The sequence below is a fragment of the Girardinichthys multiradiatus genome, chromosome 20 (genome assembly GCF_021462225.1).
Source record: "Girardinichthys multiradiatus isolate DD_20200921_A chromosome 20, DD_fGirMul_XY1, whole genome shotgun sequence".
Classification (NCBI taxonomy): domain Eukaryota; kingdom Metazoa; phylum Chordata; class Actinopteri; order Cyprinodontiformes; family Goodeidae; genus Girardinichthys; species Girardinichthys multiradiatus.
The window spans coordinates 46,282,288-46,302,218 of NC_061812.1; the positions used below are offsets into that span (position 1 = coordinate 46,282,288).

Below are 19,931 nucleotides of genomic sequence, written 5' to 3' on the forward strand. Positions count from 1 at the left end.
GCTTTTAAGTCAAAAATCAGGAATATTCGGGTAATCTCCAGCATAAGGAAATGTTTTCAACAGTTTAATTGGTGATCAGAGATAGATTTTAGCACACTGTTATCAACTGTTATCATTTATTCAGCCAGTTGAAAAAAATCTTAATTGTTTTTTTGGAACTCAAAAATATACACTTCTATGAATATAAATACTTCAAGCATGAAATATGAACATGGCTGAATATAATAATCCTCTGTGTTAACAGTTGAAGTAAAAATAGTTTTCCTATTTAGGCTACATGCAAATTACAGTTACAGAATTAATTATCTTAATCATTTTGTCATTTCACCTAGACAATTCACAAAGAGCCATGGATTAGGGAATCATTTTAGAATTGTCATACTTTTACATTAAATAAAAACACATTTATTGGCGCAAAATCTTTGTCCTTCGTTTTATCATATTAATCAACTAACTAAAGGGAAAATCATAAAATTATTCAATGATCATGACATTTCAAGTAATGTTTCGGTATCTGTATTGGTATTAGCGATACTAGCCCTGTATTTACTTGGTATTGGATTGATACCAAAGTTCCCAGTATCGCACACCTGTAGATATTGGTTCTCTGAAATGCATTTGTTAAAATGTACTTTTAACAGTAGTTTAGTTTTCAATACTAGTTGTCAGGTTCCATTAAAAAGTATCAAAAGTATAATAACAAAGATTGAACTCAATTTAAAAATACTGTAGTATTCCCAAAAGGAAATTAAATGCAGTGTAGCTCATAATATGCAGGTTTCTTGAAAGAGTCCTTGTAGATGCTGTGGGGTGGAAGGATCTCCAGTATCGTTCTGTCTTACAGTAGATCTGATAAAGCCTCTAGCTAAAGACACTCTGTTGTTTTACGACAGTCTGACGAAGAGGATGCTCAGGGTTCTTCATACTGTTCTTCATATTGCACAATTGCCTCAAGAGGTTCCGGAGAAATCCCCAGAACAAGCTTCGTTATTAGCTTGTTAAGCTTTTATAAGTACTTAACTCTGATGCTCCTACCCCAACCAGATGATGGCCCGATGATGGCAGAGGAGATCACAGTATTCACAACAGACTTATAGAAGATTTGCAACATCTTGATGCAAACACTGAATGACTTATGTTTCCTCCAGTCTGCTTTGTCTCTTAATGTAGACGACTTCACAGTTGCATCTCCACTCCAGTCTGTTGTCCAGGGAAACACTGAGGTATTTATATTCCTTCACGACTTCCAGTTCTTCTCAACAATATGTTGTTGAAAAACTTGTCCAGTTTTTCTTAAAAATCTACAATCATCATCAGAATCAGAATCAGAATGAGAAAAGCTTTATTGCCAAGTATGTTTTTGGACATACAAGGAATTTGTTTTGGCGTAGTCGGTGCAATACAATACAAATTAAACAGTATAAACATATCTACAATATAATATAAATATATGTGCACAGTTTTAAGTGAGTGAGAGTAAATATAGAGCAGTATTGGGTGCGAAAGCAGTACAACAGTGCAGGTGATCATTGTGCAATTATGGCAGTGTAAGTAAAGCAGGAGTCCAAGCTGAGCGTTAATGTAACGCATAGAGTTGCAGGTTACAGGTGTCCTGTCAGCAAAAAAGGGGGGTGTGGGGGAAAGGGAGAGTGTCAGGGTGGTTTCCGGGCTTTGTTAACCAGGCTGGTGGCCGATGGGAAAAAACTGTTCTTGTGGTGTGAGGGTTTGGTCCGGATGGACCAGCCTCCTGCCAGAGGGGAGAGTCTCAAAGAGTCTGTGACCGGGGTGGGAGGGATCAGCCAGAATCTTCCCTGCCCGCTTCAGGGTCCTGGAGGTGTACACTTCCTGGAGCGACAGTAGACTGCAGCCAATCACCTTCTCAGCAGACCAAATGACACGCTGCAGCCTGCCCTTATCCTTGGCTGTAGCAGCGGTGTACCAGATGGTGATGGAGGAGGTGAGGATGGACTCAATGATGGCTGTGTAGAAGTGCACCATCATAGTCTTTGGCAGGTTGAATTTATTCAGCTGCCGCAGGAAGAACATCCTCTGCTGGGCTTTCTTGATGAGGGAGCTGATGTTTGGCTCCCACTTGAGATCCTGGGAGATGATGGTTCCCAGGAAGCGGAAAGATTCCACAGTGTCAATTGTGGAGTCACAGAGGGTGATGGGGGCAGGTGGGGCTGGGTTCTGCCTGAAGTCCACAACCATCTCCACTGTCTTTACAGCGTTGAGCTCAAGGTTGTTCTGGCTGCACCAGTCCAACAGATGGTCCACCTCCCATCTGTATGCAGACTCATCACCATCAGAGATGAGTCCGATCAGGGTGGTGTCGTCCGCAAACTTCAGAAGCTTGACAGACTGGTGACTGGAGGTGCAACTGTTGGTGTACAGGGAGAAGAGCAGAGGAGAGAGAACACAGCCTTGGGGGGAACCAGTGCTGATGGTCAGGGAGTCAGAGACGTGCTTCCCCAGCCTCACACGCTGCTTCCTGTCAGACAGAAAGTCAGTGATCCACTTACAGGTGTAGTCGGGCACACTCAGTTGGGAGAGCTTCTCCTGGAGCAGAGCTGGGACGATGGTGTTGAAGGCAGAGCTGAAATCCACAAACAGGATCCTGGCATAGGTTCCTGTGGAGTCCAGGTGCCGGAGGATGAAGTGAAGGGCTAAGTTGACTGCATCATCTACAGACCTGTTGGCTCTGTAGACAAATTGCAGGGGGTCGGTGATGTCTTTTAGGTGTGAGAGCACAAGGCGCTCAAAGGACTTCATCACCACAGAGGTCAGGGCGACGGGTCTGAAGTCATTAAGCCCTGTGGTCCTTGGCTTCTTGGGAACAGGGACGATGGTGGAGGACTTGAAGCAGGCTGGCACATGACATGTCTCCAGTGAGGTGTTAAAAATGTCTGTGAAGACTGGAGACAGCTGATCAGCGCAGTGCTTCAGGCTGGCTGGTGAGACAGAATCCGGTCCAGCAGCTTTCCGGGGGTTCTGTCTCCTGAAGAGTTTGTTGACGTCCCTCTCATGGATGGAAAGAGCCATCCCCGGCGTGGGTAGGGGGCTGGTGGGGGGGAACTTCAGGGTGGGAGTTGGAGGTGCCAAGGCCCCTCTTGAGGTTGGGGAGGTGGGGGTGGTGGATTGTGGCTGCAGCTGTTGGGGGGTGTCGTGGGCGATGGTTGCAGGACTGTCCCTTTGTCTTTCAAAGCGGCAGTAGAACTCGTTCAGGTCGTTGGCGAGGCGTCGGTCGTTGATGGAGTGGGGGGCTTTCGGCTTGTCGTTGGTGATCTGCCTGAGCCCTTTCCAGACAGATGCAGAGTCGTTGGCTGAGAACTGGTTTTGGAGCTTCTCAGAGTACAGTCGTTTAGCCTCTTTCACTGCCTTGTCAAACTTGTACTTCGCCTCTCTGTATATGTCTTTGTCCCCACTCCTGAAGGCCTCTTCCTTATCCAGTCTTAACCTTCTGAGTTTGGCTGTGAACCAGGGTTTGTCGTTGTTGTAACTCACCCTGGTGCATGATGGTACACAGCTGTCCTCACAGAAGCTGATGTAGGAAGTCACAGCCTCTGTGTACTCGTCCAGACTGTTGGTAGTAGTCCTGAACACATCCCAGTCTGTACAGCCTAAACATGCCTGGAGATTCTCCACAGCCTCACTGCTCCACTTCCTTGACGTCCTCACAACAGGTTTGCAGAGCTTTAGTTTCTGCCTGTAGGCAGGAATCAGGTGGACCATGATGTGGTCGGATTGGCCCAGTGCAGCATGTTGGACGGCGTGATAAGCGTCTCTGATGGTGGTGTAACAGTGATCCAGAATGTTGTCCTCTCTGGTCAGACATTTAATAAACTGTCTATATTTGGGGAGTTCGTGGGTGAGATTACCTTTGTTAAAGTCGCCAATGACGATAACTAAGGAGTCCTGGTTGGTCCGCTCCACACTCAGTATCTGGTCGGCGAGCATGCGCAGTGCGACCTGAACGTTAGCTTGCGGTGGGATGTAAACACCGACCAGGATGAACGAAGTGAACTCACGGGGGGAATAGAATGTCTTACAGTTTATGATGAAGGATTCCAGGTCTGGAGAACAGTGCTGCTGCATCACTGTCACGTCGTTGCACCAACCACTGTTGAGGTAGAAACAGATTCCTCCACCTTTCGCTTTGCCAGAGAGTTCCGTGTCCCTGTCCGCTCTGTAGAGCTGGAATCCTGCCAGCTGCAGCGCAGAGTCCGGTATTAATCCACACAGCCACGTCTCCGTGAAGCACAAAACTGGCGATGAATAAAAGTCCCTGTTTTTCCCCAACAGCAATTGTAGTTCCTCAATTTTGTTGGGAAGTGAGCGCACGTTAGAGAGAAATATTCCAGGTAACGGTGTTCGTAGTCCACGCTGGCGAAGACGTACCAGCACCCCAGCCCGTTTCCCTCTCTTCCGGCATTTCACCGCGTGAGCAAAGGTGAGCACACCTTTGACCAGAATGTCCAAAAATTCCAGAGCAGTAGGCAGAAAAGTGGGAAATAACTCCTCTGGTGTAGTAGCCCTGATGTTCATGAGTTCTTCTCTGGTGAGAGAGCTCCGGGTACCATCACAGAAGACAATTTTAAAGCAAAAAACAAAACAAGACAATGCGCACCAACACGCCGAGGCGACCATCTTCGGCGCCATCTTAGGCGCCATCATTGTTTTATTCACATTCAAGATGATTGTTTGTACACCATGCCACAAAGCAGTCCACCAGCTATTCTTACTTAGCTTCTTGTCCATCTCTAATACACCCTATGATTGTCATATGAGTATTTCTGTGGATGTCGGTCTTGTACTAGAAGTCTGACGTGTAAAGAGTGTACGGTCCCTTGTGGAGGTACTGTGCTGCTAACTACCTGGTTAGATACACAACCCTTCAGTCTCACATACTGTGGGCTGTTTGTCAGGTAATCATCGATTCAGGTGATGATTGAGGCCTCCACATCCACCTCCACTGACACTTTCAGCTGGTTCCTCTTCGTTGGGGATCGGTGACTTCTTCGGTTGGCGGACTGGGTGTTACGGATGGGGATAAGGTTTAATGGTTTGGGCAGTTCTGTAGGGGTTGGGGGTGTTGGTCCCAGTTTTTGGTCGGTTCATGTTGGGGTGGGGGGTCATGGGGTTGAAATCAGAATTTATTGGGGTATTAGGACTGTTTCGTACTGGGGAGGCTCTGGTCGACAGGCTCGTTTGGAACCGGTTGGACCCCTCTTTTTATAGTTTTGAATATATATATATATATATATATATATATATATATATTAAAATAAGGTGATATCAAAATAAGGTGATATCTTTCCATGTAATCCATGCAACATTTAGTAACTGCTCACAGTTAACTCCATAAAAGTTACAATAAATATCCTTATATCCTTATGTGTAATCCATGCAATAATTATTAAAACACACAGTTGAAGCAGTGAGGAGTGAAACAAGCATGTTCTCATATCCTGAAGCTGAGAGACTGGAGAGGCCTGTGTGGAGCCACATATTATCTGCCACATGTTATCTGTCTTATCTTTTGCAAAAAATATAAACAAGTATATCCAAAGAAATGATGTATGATGATTTTATATTCTTTCACATGTATTGCATAAAATTAGTAGTCTTTGATTAACAAGTTAAAAGATGTATGATTGAAATGTGGTTAAGAACTGAGAATTAGAGGAAAAAACATTAAGGTTTGACATTCTCAATCAGCTATATATGAAAGAAATATAACATTAATCATTTGTAAAGCATGAATAAAAAGAATGAAGTGATGGTTTTGCAACGGTGTTTTAAAGTGAATGCTGAAAGCTGAAGAATGAAATGTGTAATTCTGTGTAAAGTTTAAAACTGAGCAGATTAGGGAAAGAACTGGAGGATGACAAGGAGTGACGAGAGCCAGCTGACAGCGACGGGAGGATGCAACTACAGACCAGCGTGGCTATTATTGGCATCTCCAAGGCTGAGAAGCAGAATCAGTAGGTCACAATGACCATGACTAAAGTATTGAGCAATGATCAAGAAGCTGAGCTGAATAGGTTGCGCAATAACTAAGAAGCCTAATAAGGGCCTGACCAGTGAAGGCATCAAGCGCTATAAAAACAATGCTGAGAGCAGAAACGGGGTTGTTTCCTCGCAGAAGACCAGCGAACAAGTTCAGACGGAGAAGATAAGCTTGGATGGAAAAGGAACAGAGACACAGCCCCACTGATCGACTGCATTAAAGAAGAGGATCAACCCATGAGCCCAGAAAGGACTGTGCCTCAAAATTAAGAATCTGATTCCATCTAAAGCCTTTTTATCCAGACAACAGAAGTGAACTTGATCGGTGAACAGCTGATTGCTCTAAGTTTCAGGCTTCTGGAAGTCCTGAATCAGCCTCATTTATGTCTCCGGGTTTCCTTCAACTCTTCAGCCTCTGGAAACTACTGTCTTCGGAGACATATGACAACAAAGATCCTGTTTAACCATCAAAGCCTGGAGCATCAGTGCCTGCCACTTAAAGGAAGAAAACTGAAGATTAAGTCGTATTCCCTTCAAGAAACCACTCGTTGTTACCAGAAGTATTCTTCTCCATCAGGTGCATAGATGAGCCTCCGTCTTCAAAGCCTCTTCAAACCCACTAGTTTCAGCATCAGGGAAAGACAGGTTGAGTTGATTGATTCATTTCTATTATTGAAATTATTTTGTGTTGCCGAATTTAAGCTGTTACTGACCCCTGCAAAAGCATTACTAATTAAAGAAAGCATATAAAATTCTAGTTAAATTGTGGACATTCAGTTATTTGAGTCACCGTATTGTTGGTTTTTCATTGGTGGTAAAAAGTCTTGTTGCCTGGCTCTAAGATATTTTAGGAGGTTTTTATAGGTTGCCTTAGTCAAGTTTGTTAAAACAGCGCCCTTGGGGCTCATGCTGAGCCACTAAAATTAACCTAGCCTATATACCAAGAGCCAGTTGTAAATTAGGGAATGAGCAGCCGTGAACAAAAATGACTGTCGAAGGTGTGGATAACTGCGAGAGGCTACTCGGTCGCCCGGACCGCCAGTTGAAGAAGGGCGAGACTTTTGGATGAAGGTTGTCAGAGGCTAGGCGAGTCATTTCCCAACACCAGCTTAAACAGAACTTTCAGTAAACCTGCTTAGTAAGACCTTTCAGGTTTAGGGAAGTCCGGACCCGTTGTATGGAGAGCTGGATTGAGCAATCCCTTTAGACATGGGGAAGCAGGAGGGAGGGGTTAGCTCATCGGACAACAAAATTATATATATATATGTTGGGACCCACAGCCATGAGGTTTAGCATGAAAGGCCAGTACAAACTTTCCTGGAACTTTCTAAATAAATTGCATTAACCTACTTCCGGCACAACTTAGGCATTGGGGGTAACAGCGGACTTCCCATGATGCCACTGGCTGTATAAAAGCACCCCCCTTTTCAATGGCCCGACCTCTACCATCCAGACTCTGTGCGAGGCTGGCCGGTGAGGCAAGCGCACTAATGTCTCTTTGCTGGCAAAAAGACATAAACTCTTCAAACTGGATCCAAGGGTGTCATACGATCATCGGTCATATGCGCTAAGTTAAGTACTGATGAATTACTGTTGAAAGAATCCGGTATTCATTCATAAAAGGGGTAAATTAAGATATAAGCATTGCTTACTTTTTCTCTGAGGCCTGCAGAAACAAACTGTCCCAGAGAAGTCCCCAGTAGAGACCCTGTCTCTACAAGCCGAGTGAAGCGGTTTTCCCTGCCTGAGAGAAGGACAACAGGAGCCGCATCACCGTGGTTACGGTAACGTGCAGTTTGGCCAACCGACAACAGCCGCCACTCCCCACAGTTAAGGAGGTTAGCTGTAGCTAACCGTTTAAAGACTGTGGACGTTTCTTCAAACTTTGCCGCCTTGGACAATGTTCCTCACCACAGTTCATGAGGTTAAGTGTTTGGGCAGAATAATATAGAAGTGATTTAGATTGAAATGATCTAAAGGTTTTCCATTTTATGAAGTTTGGTTTTGTTTGTGTTGAACTCAGCTATCTTGGTGCTAGCAGACAATCTGCAGCACACGTGTTCAGTTTTGTGTTCTTTGTTTGTATGTTTTAAAGTTAAGACAAACTTTAATTAAAGGGTAATTTTAAGCAGAATGCTCCTGAATTGTTTTTAACTGACACGGACTTATGAGGGGCCATTAGGGACATCAGTCTGAATTTTGCTCTCACAACACTACTGAAATGCTCTCACAAGCACTACTAAAATTTTCTCACACACTATTAAAATGCTACATGCACTCTCACACTACTAAAATGCTCTCACACGCACTATTGAAATGTTTTCCAATTATTTCAGTGGAAACAGAAACTGTTTTAGTAGAAACAGAAAGATGCTGAGATAAGGTGCACACTTTGTTACTGCAGTATTGGTCCCAGAAGCATTTACTGCAAGATGTTATCTGCTCTCTTCCATATGCAACGTCTTGTAGATGCTGTGGGCAGGAAGAAACCTTTATATCTCAGATATCAACTGGAAGTCAGTCTGGATTATCCCCAATAAATATTTAATTCCGAATAATGTGAAGGAAGAGTCACTTAAAATTCTTCATAAAAGAAAATGGTAAATGGTAAAATCTAAAAGAGACATAAATATTAATAGCAGTTTCTGTGGGCATCATCAAGAAACTGTGACACATCTTTGGTACTGCTCTCTCACACATTTTAGAAGGAGTTAAGTAGGTTTATTATCAATAATATTTTAAGGGATTTTTCTTTATGATGTGAAAATGTTTTATTCCTTTTCCAATACCCAAAACGTTGCTAAATGCTAAATGTTTTTTATAATAAATGTACCAATTCTCCTGCCTAAATTTCATATTCCCAAATATACAATTTTAAATTCATTGATATTAATATATATATATATATAGGATGCCTGTATAATTAGGATGGTCATTATTTTCAGTATTGTTCAGTTGTGACGGTTTTTATTTAAAAAATAAATGTTAAATTTTTTTTTTAAAATGGGGTGCCAGCCAGGTATCCCTCCTGACAATTTGGATAGCAAAATTGTTGTATTATTGTAACATTTCCCTTAACCGTCACATAAAGATCATACCTACTAATGAAGATGACCCCTTAACAGCTTTGAATAACTATAAAGATTGTTTCTTTTTGTTTTCTTTAATACACACACACACACACACACACACAAACAAGATAGATAACCCCCCCCCCCCAAAAAAAAACATTCACATAGGTTTTTTTTCTTCAGTTTTGTACTTTTTATATGTCCATAAGAACATTAAATTTCCAATGGTCTTTTTTTCTCTTCCACAATCACGCGTGAAAAGACTCTCATACATATACTGCCCCGACAGTAAACAGCTGTGGAATAAAAGAAAAGAAAAAAAAATCATCAGACACAAATTGTCACTTCATGTTTACAACAAATAAAAACACGAACAGAATCTTACAAGTCTCCTGTACTTCTCAGGCAAGCAGAATCAGGAATTCATGACCTGTCCACCCCTTTTAAACATAAAACAAATCATCAGACCCAAAATGTCATTCTATGTATCAGAATGAATAAAATTACAGGTCTCGTGAAAATCTCAGACAAGCAGAGCGCCACACGCCCAGGATCCCCGGCACCCAGTCGGCGAGAGCATTGAAGCAGCCCCGTCCACAATCGGATCCAACTGGGGATTGAAGCTTCGCGCATGAAGTAGAACTATTAGCCGATTAGCACAGGTGAGGGATTACACAGCCTTAACTTTAAGCTCAATAGCTCCAAGTCGGACTCACAACGCTGGCCGAACCGTGACAGGTATTGTTTTGTTTTTTTCTTCACCGCTCTTCAGCAAACCGCCACTTCCGTTTAAAATGAGAAGAGGAAACGAGCATGAATGGTGGACCAATCCAGTGGCTGTAAGTGAGGCAGAATGGGAGGGGCAGAGGAAAGAAAGAAAAAAACTAGTGAAAAACAGCTCTAGAAACTGGCAGTTTGTTACACACTAAAGTGGCTAAAGCGCCTTCAATGGCAATCCGGAAGTATTTCTTTCTGTCAGTACAAATAGTGCAGTAGTTTCAGTAGTGCATGTGAGAGCGTTTCAGTAGTGTGTGTGAGAGCATGTAGCGTTTCAGTAGAGTGTTTGAGACCTAACGGCACCTCATATTGTCTGCTCTGCCTCCTTAATTGTTTGCCTGCTGTCATGTCATGGAGCTGAGCACAGGTTGGTGTTGTGAGTGTGCGTTTTTTTCTCACTCTCTTACTCTTCCTGCAGGGTGCAACAGGCAGGTGCAATCAACACAGCTGAGGACCATCGGGGCCACGGGCATTTTTAGGGTCTCAAAACATTGGGGGCTTTAGCGAAAACCCAAAATATTTAAATTTCCATGAGACAGTTTACAAGTAATTTAAAGTTAAATAACATAGGACATATTGTACCAGTTCTTTGTCTCAGCTGGTTTTAGACTGACTGTAAATTATTGTGAATCAAACAAAATAACGTTAACAATATTTTTACTTGGTTTTTATTTTTGTTAGAAGCTGAATGAAGGATAAGGAGATACAGAGTTTAGGACTGATGAAAAACCATTTTGCTGAAGTAAATAATGACACATTTTGAGGTATTTAGAAAAAAACGTAATCTGAATTTTTGCTGACAAAACCTTTTCTAAAACTTAGAGATGCTTATTATGGACCAGATTAATGTGCTTCTTTTGTCATCTACATAAATTACCATTTTTAACGTGACATTCTCATCAAAGTGTTTCACTCCAAAGGCTCCATTGTTTTTTTCTTACATTTCAAAAAAGGAAAGTGATATAAAGTTGATTTTCTTAAATCGTAGTCAAACGGTAAAATCCTAAAACACATTTATTTTAATTATGTCAAGAGCTTTCGAAACATTTTATTAAAATTGTTCCTTCTTTTATGAACCTGTTCTTTTTTACCTCCGTCTTTTCTGCCATTCATTCCACTTCTGAAGAAATTTGGCCTGCCAAAAATAATAAATGAAACATACAACACAGTCTTTTTTTCTGCACTGAGCATGTGAGACATTAGTGCAGTTCTTACTATTAAACACTTTCTGAGAGGAAAGGGTGTTAAGTTGGGGTGTTTAAAACATAGCATAGAACCTCATCCTGGACCTTCTTGGTACTAATTTTACAGTTATTAATAACTGTGTACATATTACATATAGTATGTGTGTTTCACCTTCAGTAAAACAGTATCCTTGTTTAATTCATTTAATTTATATAATATTACATGTGTAATTCAGAAAAATATAATAGTTACCTAATTAATGGTCCACCTGTGATTAATTGCTATGATTTATTTCTTAATTATACTGCACCTTTAAACCCAGAGCTGTATGTTTAGAATCAGCACGGAAGATATGAAAGAGAAGAGGGAGGCTTACTTTTGCACTTTCTACTACGTCTTACTGGCACCAGGAGATATTTTCCTGGTTTATTGAGCAACACTGTTTTCTGTCTGCATGTAGAACCATACTATAAGACTGGCTGCTGCAATGAAATGCAATGTGTTGATCTGAAGGACTTTTTAATGTGTTAAGCTACACATTAAATGCTTAAATGCTTTTATTTTGACTGACGTAAAGTACCAGATATTTTCTCATTATGATGCAAACTTCACATTATGATGCAAATCACAGAGAAGGTTGCTACTGTTTTCTATAACAGACAGATCATTTAACTTTACCTATAGCTCATGTGAGTCCCTCTGCTCTCTATTCCTCATCATGACCCTGATGATGCTAATTAAAGTGCACCCCCACCTCCTTTCTTGCTGGATGAATAAGCGATTAGCTGTAACTTACAATTAGCCCATTCTGAGTCAGCATTCAGGTTTTACCACTATCTTTGCCTAGGTTATACCGCTCTGCTTCCACCTGTTCCTGTACACACACATGCACCAGGCTCCCACTCTCCAGTTGGCTCCGCAGTTGCTCTGAAGTGAGCCCTGTTCGAGGCGCTCAGTGTAACTTTTCGGGTAATGAACGAGGCTGGTCAACGGCCCTGGAGTAAACTGCTGTTCAGGACTTCTCCAGAACAGAGTCCGTCTCTGCCTATAATTGCGCAAGTATGCAAATAAGTATTTTTTGTCTTCTCCTTTTAACTCATTGTCAGGTTCAGTGGAGTGGGAGGTGATTATATGGAACACAACTGAAATAATAATTCCATCTGAAAAGACTCACAAAGAAAAAGGATGGCAAATGGAAAAGTTTTAATGATGTGTGATTACATGGTTATTTCTTTGGCACTCGGACCAGGGAGGAAGACATGAATGCTGAGAATGCAATGAACTAAGATGAACATTTATAAGGTTTAGATTTAGAGATGTCTTCCCCCTGATCCGACACTGGTGGTGGATTGGTGGCTGGGGAGCGAGGAAGCCGGGAGAAGATGGGAAGGAAGACTAAGAAGGTGGAGTGGAGGAGGAATGATCTTCAGCTGACAAGTGAGGATGAACACTGCTGAAGGTCCTTTAAAAGCAAGGTGTCGGAAGGTGATTGGATGGAGACTCAAGCGGACAGGATGCTGATTGGAAGGCAGGGAGACGCACAGAAGAGTCATTGGAAGGTGCAGGCAGTGGAGGTGAGTCTTTCATTCTGAATTTTCGTCAAAACTCCATTAAAAATTTGTATTCCAATACCATTTTGTGGCAACATCTTTTTAATACTTCTAAATTTCTTCTATCAAGAAATCCAGGGCTATTGAGAATACACGGCCCAGGTCTATCGATGCTAGACAACCTCTCCAACTCTCAAAGAGAAACCATGGTGACAGAATACATAGTATATAGTATATGTAGTATATATATATATATATATATATATATATATATATAAGTGACTCCCTCAGAGCAGGTATAATCCGTCCATCATCCTCTCCTGATGGTGCAGGATTTTTCTTTGTAGAAAAGAAAGATAAGACCATAAGACCCTGCATCGACTACAGAGGATTAAATCAAATCACCATTTAAAGAATTACTAACTTTCTCTGTTAGCCTCCTCCTTTGAATCAGTTCATGGCCCCACCATTTTCACCAAACCAGATCTCCACAATGCATACCATCTTGCTTGCATTCGTAATGGAAAACTGCATTTAAAACACTCATTGGTCACTATAAATACTTAGTTATGCCCTTTGCATGCCCCTGCCATCTTTCAAGCCCTGGTCAATGGCATGCTTAGGCACACTCCAAGCAGCAAAAATGACTGAACACCCACCTCAGCCAGAGGTGCAGCATTGGCCTGGACACCCTGCAGTTCGGTACAGTGAGAATTGCTCCACAGAGGATTATATAAACGTCTTCATATTTGTTTACCTGGACGGCATTCTCATCTTCTCTAAGGACCTTACAACCGTTAAATGGCACGTTAGAATGGTCCTTCAACACCTCTTGGAAAACTATCACTATGTGAAAGCTGAGGAATGTGGATTTTGCGTGAACTCAATAACTTTTCTTGGCTTCATTTTCGAGGATGGATAGGTGAAGCCGGACCCCAGCAAGATCCACACTGTTGTCGAATGTCTACTCCACCCACCAGGAAACAACATAAGCGCTTCCTAGGTTTCACCAACTTTTACCGTCGATTCATTCGGGACTATAGTATAACCACTGCACCTCTCACAGCCCTCACATCTACCAAGAGAACTTTCAGCTGGACTCCAGAATCAATAAAGGCCCTTCAGGATTTAAAGGAGAAGTTATCCCTTGCTCCCATTCCCATCCACCCAGATCCCAAGAAGGGCATCCAGCAGGCTAAGCATAGGTACAAGTAGCGCATCGAGGAGCACTTCAACAACGACAACCCACACTGTATGTGGAGAGGCATCAGATCCATCACAAATTATAAACATAGCGACTAGCAACTCCATGACCCATGAGATGAGCCATGACCCAGCTCTCCGTGACACCTTAAACAGCTTCTTTGCATGATTTGACACTCCAAGCAGCAAAAAGGACTGAAGACCCACCCTCAGCCAGAGATGCAGCATTGTCCTGGACAGCCTGCAGTTTGGTACAGGGAGAATCGCTCCACAGAGAATTTTATAAAGTCTTCGTATTTGTTTACCTGGATGACAACCCACACTGTATGTGGAGAGACATCAGACCCATCACAAATTATAAGCATAGCGACCAGCAGTTCAGCCATGACCCAGGTTTTCCTGACACTTTAAACAGCTTCTTTGCACGCTTTGACACTCCAAGCAGCAAAAAGGACTGAACACCCACCTCAGCCAGAGGTGCGGCATTGGCCTGGACAGCCTGCAGTTTGGTACAGGGAGATTCGCTCCACAGACTGAACACCAGCAAGACCAAGGAGGTCATAGTGGACTACAGGAGGTCCATGAATGTAAATATTAAATGATACATGTCACATTCCATGTACATATGTTCTGCCTATGTATTTTGTGAGCCGGTGCAAAATTCTATTATGGTGACATAATGACAACAAAGACTCTTCTACCTTGAATCTTTTTTTTTTTCTACCTTGAATCTTAAATGGCGCCCCTGCCCTCTGTCACTGTCACTGTACTATTCACAAGGTTTAAGGTGGTTCTGTATTGACTAGACACACCTGCTCATACTGTAACACCACCACCACCAAAGGCTTGTATTGTGAAAACAGTGGCTCATGCATAGTGGTCTCCATGACATCTCCAAAGTCGTTGGCGGTCATCATTTCTGCTCAGCATGAATTGACTTTCATCAGAGAACAGCACTAAGGCTGACTGTTTGCTCATCAAGCATAAATGTTCCCTAGCCCATCCAAGCCAATGATACCTGTGCTTGGTGGTGTGGTCAGGTACCCTTACAGGTCGTTTAGCATGCACTCAATGGTGATGTAAATGGTTTGGAATGGTCTGACATGACACCTGGGTGTCTCTCACCTGCCTTAAATGTACCCAGAGTTGAGTGACATTCATTATCTGGCACTGTTCGGAATGAAGTGTTCATCACAGGGAGATGTTGTCAAATGAAGTAGACTTCTACACCTTTCTGTGACTCTTCCATTCTTTCTGTATCTTTGTTGCAACCTGCTAATGAAACTGTGACACTCTAAGCCCAGTGGACACTTCCATCTGAGAACATCCTGTTTAAAGCCCCACAATGGAGAGGTACTGTTGATCAATTAGGTGTTGTCTTGGTCTCCTGATGACAAAATGTGAACAGGATGATGAAGATGACTGTTTAAATACCGATTTGATTGAACCAGGACATTTATTGGTCGATTCATGGAGCAAACACCTGCTGTGAATTTTGCCATGAAGCTCCTTGTTAGAGAACAGCAAGTTGTGCAAAAAGTACTGAAACGTTGCACAGTTGGTCATGTGAATTCAGAAGTTTAGCGAACATTACCATAAGTAAAAGTTATAGCGCATTTTAGGTTCATCATAAAATTCCATGCATATTGCTGCAAGTTTTATCACTTGACAAAAGAAACATATTTCGAAAATGGTCACGGATGTTATTTAGAAATGCTGAATAAAAACCTTGCTGACCTTTGATAATAAAGAGTTATTTTAATATCGATATTTAAGTGTACAACTTCACTTTTAAGCACCATGGAGAAAAACAAACCATCAAAAGGTATGAAAGATTATTTGCATTGTTCTGGCAATTAAATAAAAATAATCCTCTTTTATCCTAAGTAAACTAAAACAGGAAATGTTTAGTCTGGATTAATGTCAGACAGTGAGACATTTTTTTTCTAAACGTCTGTATGGCTTGAATCAAACATTAATCTTTTTGCCATGTTGAATCAAACAGAAAGTAATAGGAAGAAAGACAATAATCTGAAAAATGAATGGAATGTTAAAAAGCACAATAGGGCTGCAGAGAGCGGCCACTGACACCTTCACATGCCCCTTTGAACAGAGAACTGATCTGGAATGACAACAAAGAAACTAAAGCTAACACAAATTTCCACAGCAGTAGTCTTCTAGGTGAGGAAAAAAAAGGCTATATGACAAGACAGCAGTCAAGTGTCAGACACCTTTCCATCAACAACACTTACACAAACAAGAACTGAGATAAAAGCAGAAGGACTAAGGCCGAAACTAAACACAGCGCTACACATTGAACGAGGCAGGCAGATGAACATTCAGTTCGATTACAGCTGCAGGGGTGTTCATTCTTCACAGGAACTTGTTTTAGCTTCACCTAACAGTAATTAAAGCTAGATTATTTTATGTTTATGGTTCTCTATGTAACACCTCTGAGTTAAATTCAGATGAGGATTTTACAAAGAAGCTGTTAAATTTAACATTATTTCTTGCTCACTGTTTTGATAGGGTTATCAAGCAGCATTTGCATTCTATACTCAGACAGCTTATTTGCATTTATTTGCTTGTCTATTTTCTTCTAAACTCAGATGTCCTTTATTTCATTGGGACTGAATTTCGATTAAAGCTGCTTTCATTCCCATATTTCTTCTGCTATTATTGTCAGGGAAAAATGAAAATCCGAATTCTGGATTGAAATGCTGTCCATTAGAACTGAATGTTTAATTTGTTTATGCTTTATGAGGTTATAGTTGTGCTTTACAATGTTTCTGTTCAGGTACAAAATCAGCTAATACAGTTATGTAAAAACATTAGAACACACTGTGAAAGCCCTTGTGTTGTTAACATATTTGGACTGTATTTGGACATATTTGGTATAGTTATTTAATATGATTTTTAACAACAATGTAAAATATCACTTAAAAATGCAATTTCTATTTAATTTCTGTTGAGGTATAATTGATAACTCCCCCACATTTATTCCTATGTAAAATGGTATAGTCACACACAGATGTACCTTATCAGGTGTACATAATGAGATCATTACTCAGTATTTTAAAAGCCTCCAAAAACCATAAAATATCATCACAAGACCTACAGAAGGGTCTTGCTATAATTGATATTAAAGTGCATTCCTCTAGAATCAGAAAGAGACTGCACAAATTTTACTTTCATGGGAGGTCTGTAAAAAGAAAAAGATTGCTAACAAAAACATGAAGGACAGACTAAAAATTGCCAGAAGAACCTGAAGATCCAAAAGACCACGACTTATGGAATGATGTTCTTTGGATATATTTGTGTTAAGCTGAATTATTTAGACAACAGAACAGATAATATGCTTGGCTTAAACCAATTCAGAAATACAGGAAAATAACTTCATGTAAACTGTAAAGAGTTGGTGGATGTTTCAGGATTTGAAGCTTGACCACACTAAAATGTTTGTCACAAAATCTATTTATATATTTAAATTATTAAAACTGCATCGGGCTGCATGGTGGCAGAGTTGGTAGCACTGTTGCCTTGCAGCAAGAAGGTCCTGGGTTCAACTACCAGCCAGGAATCTTTTTGCATAGAGTTTGCATGTTCTCCCCATACATGCGTGGGTTCTCTGCAAGTACTCCAGCTTCCTACCACAGTCAAAAAACATATCTGATTAACTGGTCTATCTAAATTGACCTCAGGTGTGAATGAGTGTGTACAGGGATGTTTGTCCTGTGTTGCTCTGAGATAGTCTGTTGACATCTTCAGGGCCTCTCGCCCGTAGACCGCTGGATATACGCACCAGCTCCCCAGTGACCCTGTACGGAAGAAGCAGGTATAGAAAATGAATGGATGAAACAGCATTTGAGATAGCATCTCAATTCAGTAACTTCTGAGTGAAAGAATCTGTGGACCTAGAGTTGAAGACGATCTGGTGTTCATGTACCCGTTGAGAAATGATACACTAAGGGTGTATTCACACCAGGAAGGTCCTTTGGTCTGCTTGTTTGGTCTGGACCAAAAGCGAACTTTATTTTTTTCATTTGGTGCGGTTTGTTTTCACATTGTACTTTTTGCAAGTGAACTATTACTTGTAAACAAAACCATGCGGGTGACGATCATTGATCCCATTGGACAGAAATGATGGGGGTGGAACAGAGCACAGACCCGGAAATTAAGGAAAACAGCTGTAGACGTGCTGTGTGCTATGGAAGCAAATCGTTACCATATTTCAAATGAAAAAGCATTTTCAGAAATGCTTTTTCATTTTAAGAATGTGGCTGCATTGTTTGACTCATAAATGAAATTAGTAATCAATAATCCTATTTGCATTTTAATTTTCTTCTTCAAGACTGCTCATTCTTTCACTTAATTAAAATGAAAACGAAAAAGACATTTGAGATTTATTTTTCAAAAGGTACCCCAGCAAATAGATACCAAAATTCAATTTGAAATGTAACATTTGAAAATGAAAAAGCATTTCCAGAAATGCTTTTTCATCTTAAGAATGTGGCTGCATTGTTTGACCCATAAATAAAATTAGTAATCAATCATCCTATTTCCATTTGCATTTTCTTCTCCACGACTGCACATTTTATGCCATAATCAAAAAGAAAACAAAGCAGACATTGCTTTTTCGTTTTCGTGGTCTGCCCGCAAAGTACTGCCCAGAACTCGAAATCGAAAAAGCATTCCGAGCGGCTGGCGCAGCAGAATGATGTCAGCAGCTGCTCTTCCTCAGCTCCCTGCTACCCGAGCTACCCATCTTGTTTGGTAGGGGGTGCTGTGCACGTCTGCATTGCATTACATTGCAAATGTGCCGAGAAATTGATTGAATTGCAACAGGGCCGAGCTCAATTTGTGGCAGTGGCAGGCAGAACTGGTAGTTTCTGGTAGAAACTGCCACAGCCTGCCGCAGGGTGGCAGGGGATTCCGCGAGGATGCCAGAAGGTGCCAGACCGGCCGTAAAACTTGCCAATGCCGTTGCCGCTGTTTTTGTGGAAGCTGATGCTGATTATCGGCAAACGGGATGTCATTGTTGTTATAGCCTGTTACCTTTAAATAATGATTTCATTATTGATTATTATTTAATAAACAGCTTTAGACCCATAACAGAAGGTGATTGTATTTACTTGACATGGAAAATAAATAGCACTATGTGTATGTGTGACGTGTTGAAAGGATGGCGAAGATTTATTGCACAAACAGCTGGTTTATTATAGAGCACGAGTGGCTATTCTGAATTGTCACTCACAGAAAATTATAAATAAATGCTTAAAAACACGCTGGATGTCCCAGGCCATAAGGCTGCCACGAGGGTGCCACAGCCTGCCACCGGAACTACAGTTCTGCCTGCCACTGCCACAAATTGAGCTCGGCCCTGCTGCAATTCAATAAATTTCTAGGCACGTATTTAAAGGTAACAGGCTATAACAACAATGACATCCCGTTTGCCGATAATCAGCATTGGCATCACTTCCTGTGGCAGCTCCACAGACACTATTAACAATAATGACAACCCATTTGCCGATAATCAGCATCAGCTTCCACAAAAACATCGGCAACGGCATTGGCAAGCTTTTACGGCCGGTCTGGCACCTTCTGGCATCCTCACGGAATCCCCTGCCACCCTGCATCAGGCTGTGGCAGTTCCGGTGGCAGCTTCGGTGGCAGGCTGTAGCGGAACTGCCACTGCCACAAATTGAGCTCGGTCCTGCTGCAATTCAATCATTTTATCGGCACGTTTGCAATGTAATGCAATGCAGACGTGCACAGCGCTCCCTACCGAACAAGATGGGTAGCTCAGTCAGCAGGGAGCTGAGGAAGAGCAGCTGCCGACGTCACTCTGCTGCGCCCGCCACTCGGAATGCTTTTTCGTTTTCGAGTTCTGGGCAGTACTTTGCTCAAAAAGTGGGTCTCTCCACTTGTTTGGTCCGGACCAGTGTTCGCTTGAGTGTATTCACACCTGCACAAAAGGTCCGGACCAAAGGGGGAAATTAACTGCTAAAAGAAATATTCATATGAAGTATAGTGTTAAAGTAAAAAAACTAACAAAAAAGTACAGCAAATATTTTTACTGTTTTTAAAAACTTTAAAAGGGGACATATCATGCTTTTAAATCCTTCTTTTTTGCACA

At 41.6% G+C, this 19,931-nt stretch overlaps 1 protein-coding gene and 1 long non-coding RNA gene across 11 annotated transcripts in view; both read right to left on the reverse strand.

The window, feature by feature from the left end:
- LOC124856117 overlaps positions 1-7,720 on the reverse strand; it is a 28,491-nt gene extending 20,771 nt beyond the window's left edge. Inside the window, exon 1 of the long non-coding RNA XR_007035254.1 lies at positions 7,662-7,720. This is a non-coding gene — a long non-coding RNA (uncharacterized LOC124856117). The remainder of the gene's footprint in view (positions 1-7,661) is intronic.
- The window catches only part of LOC124856115 (calcium-dependent secretion activator 1-like), a 417,550-nt gene that overhangs the window by 49,382 nt on the left and 348,237 nt on the right, over positions 1-19,931 (reverse strand). Inside the window, exon 29 of one of the 10 annotated variants that reach the window (XM_047346335.1) lies at positions 9,259-9,376. The exons of the other annotated variants lie outside the window; for them this stretch is intronic. Within the exon in view, the coding sequence (XP_047202291.1) occupies positions 9,347-9,376 (30 nt within the window). The 3' untranslated portion in view covers positions 9,259-9,346. Of the gene's footprint in view, positions 1-9,258; positions 9,377-19,931 lie in introns of those variants that run through there. 10 annotated transcript variants of the gene reach the window in all.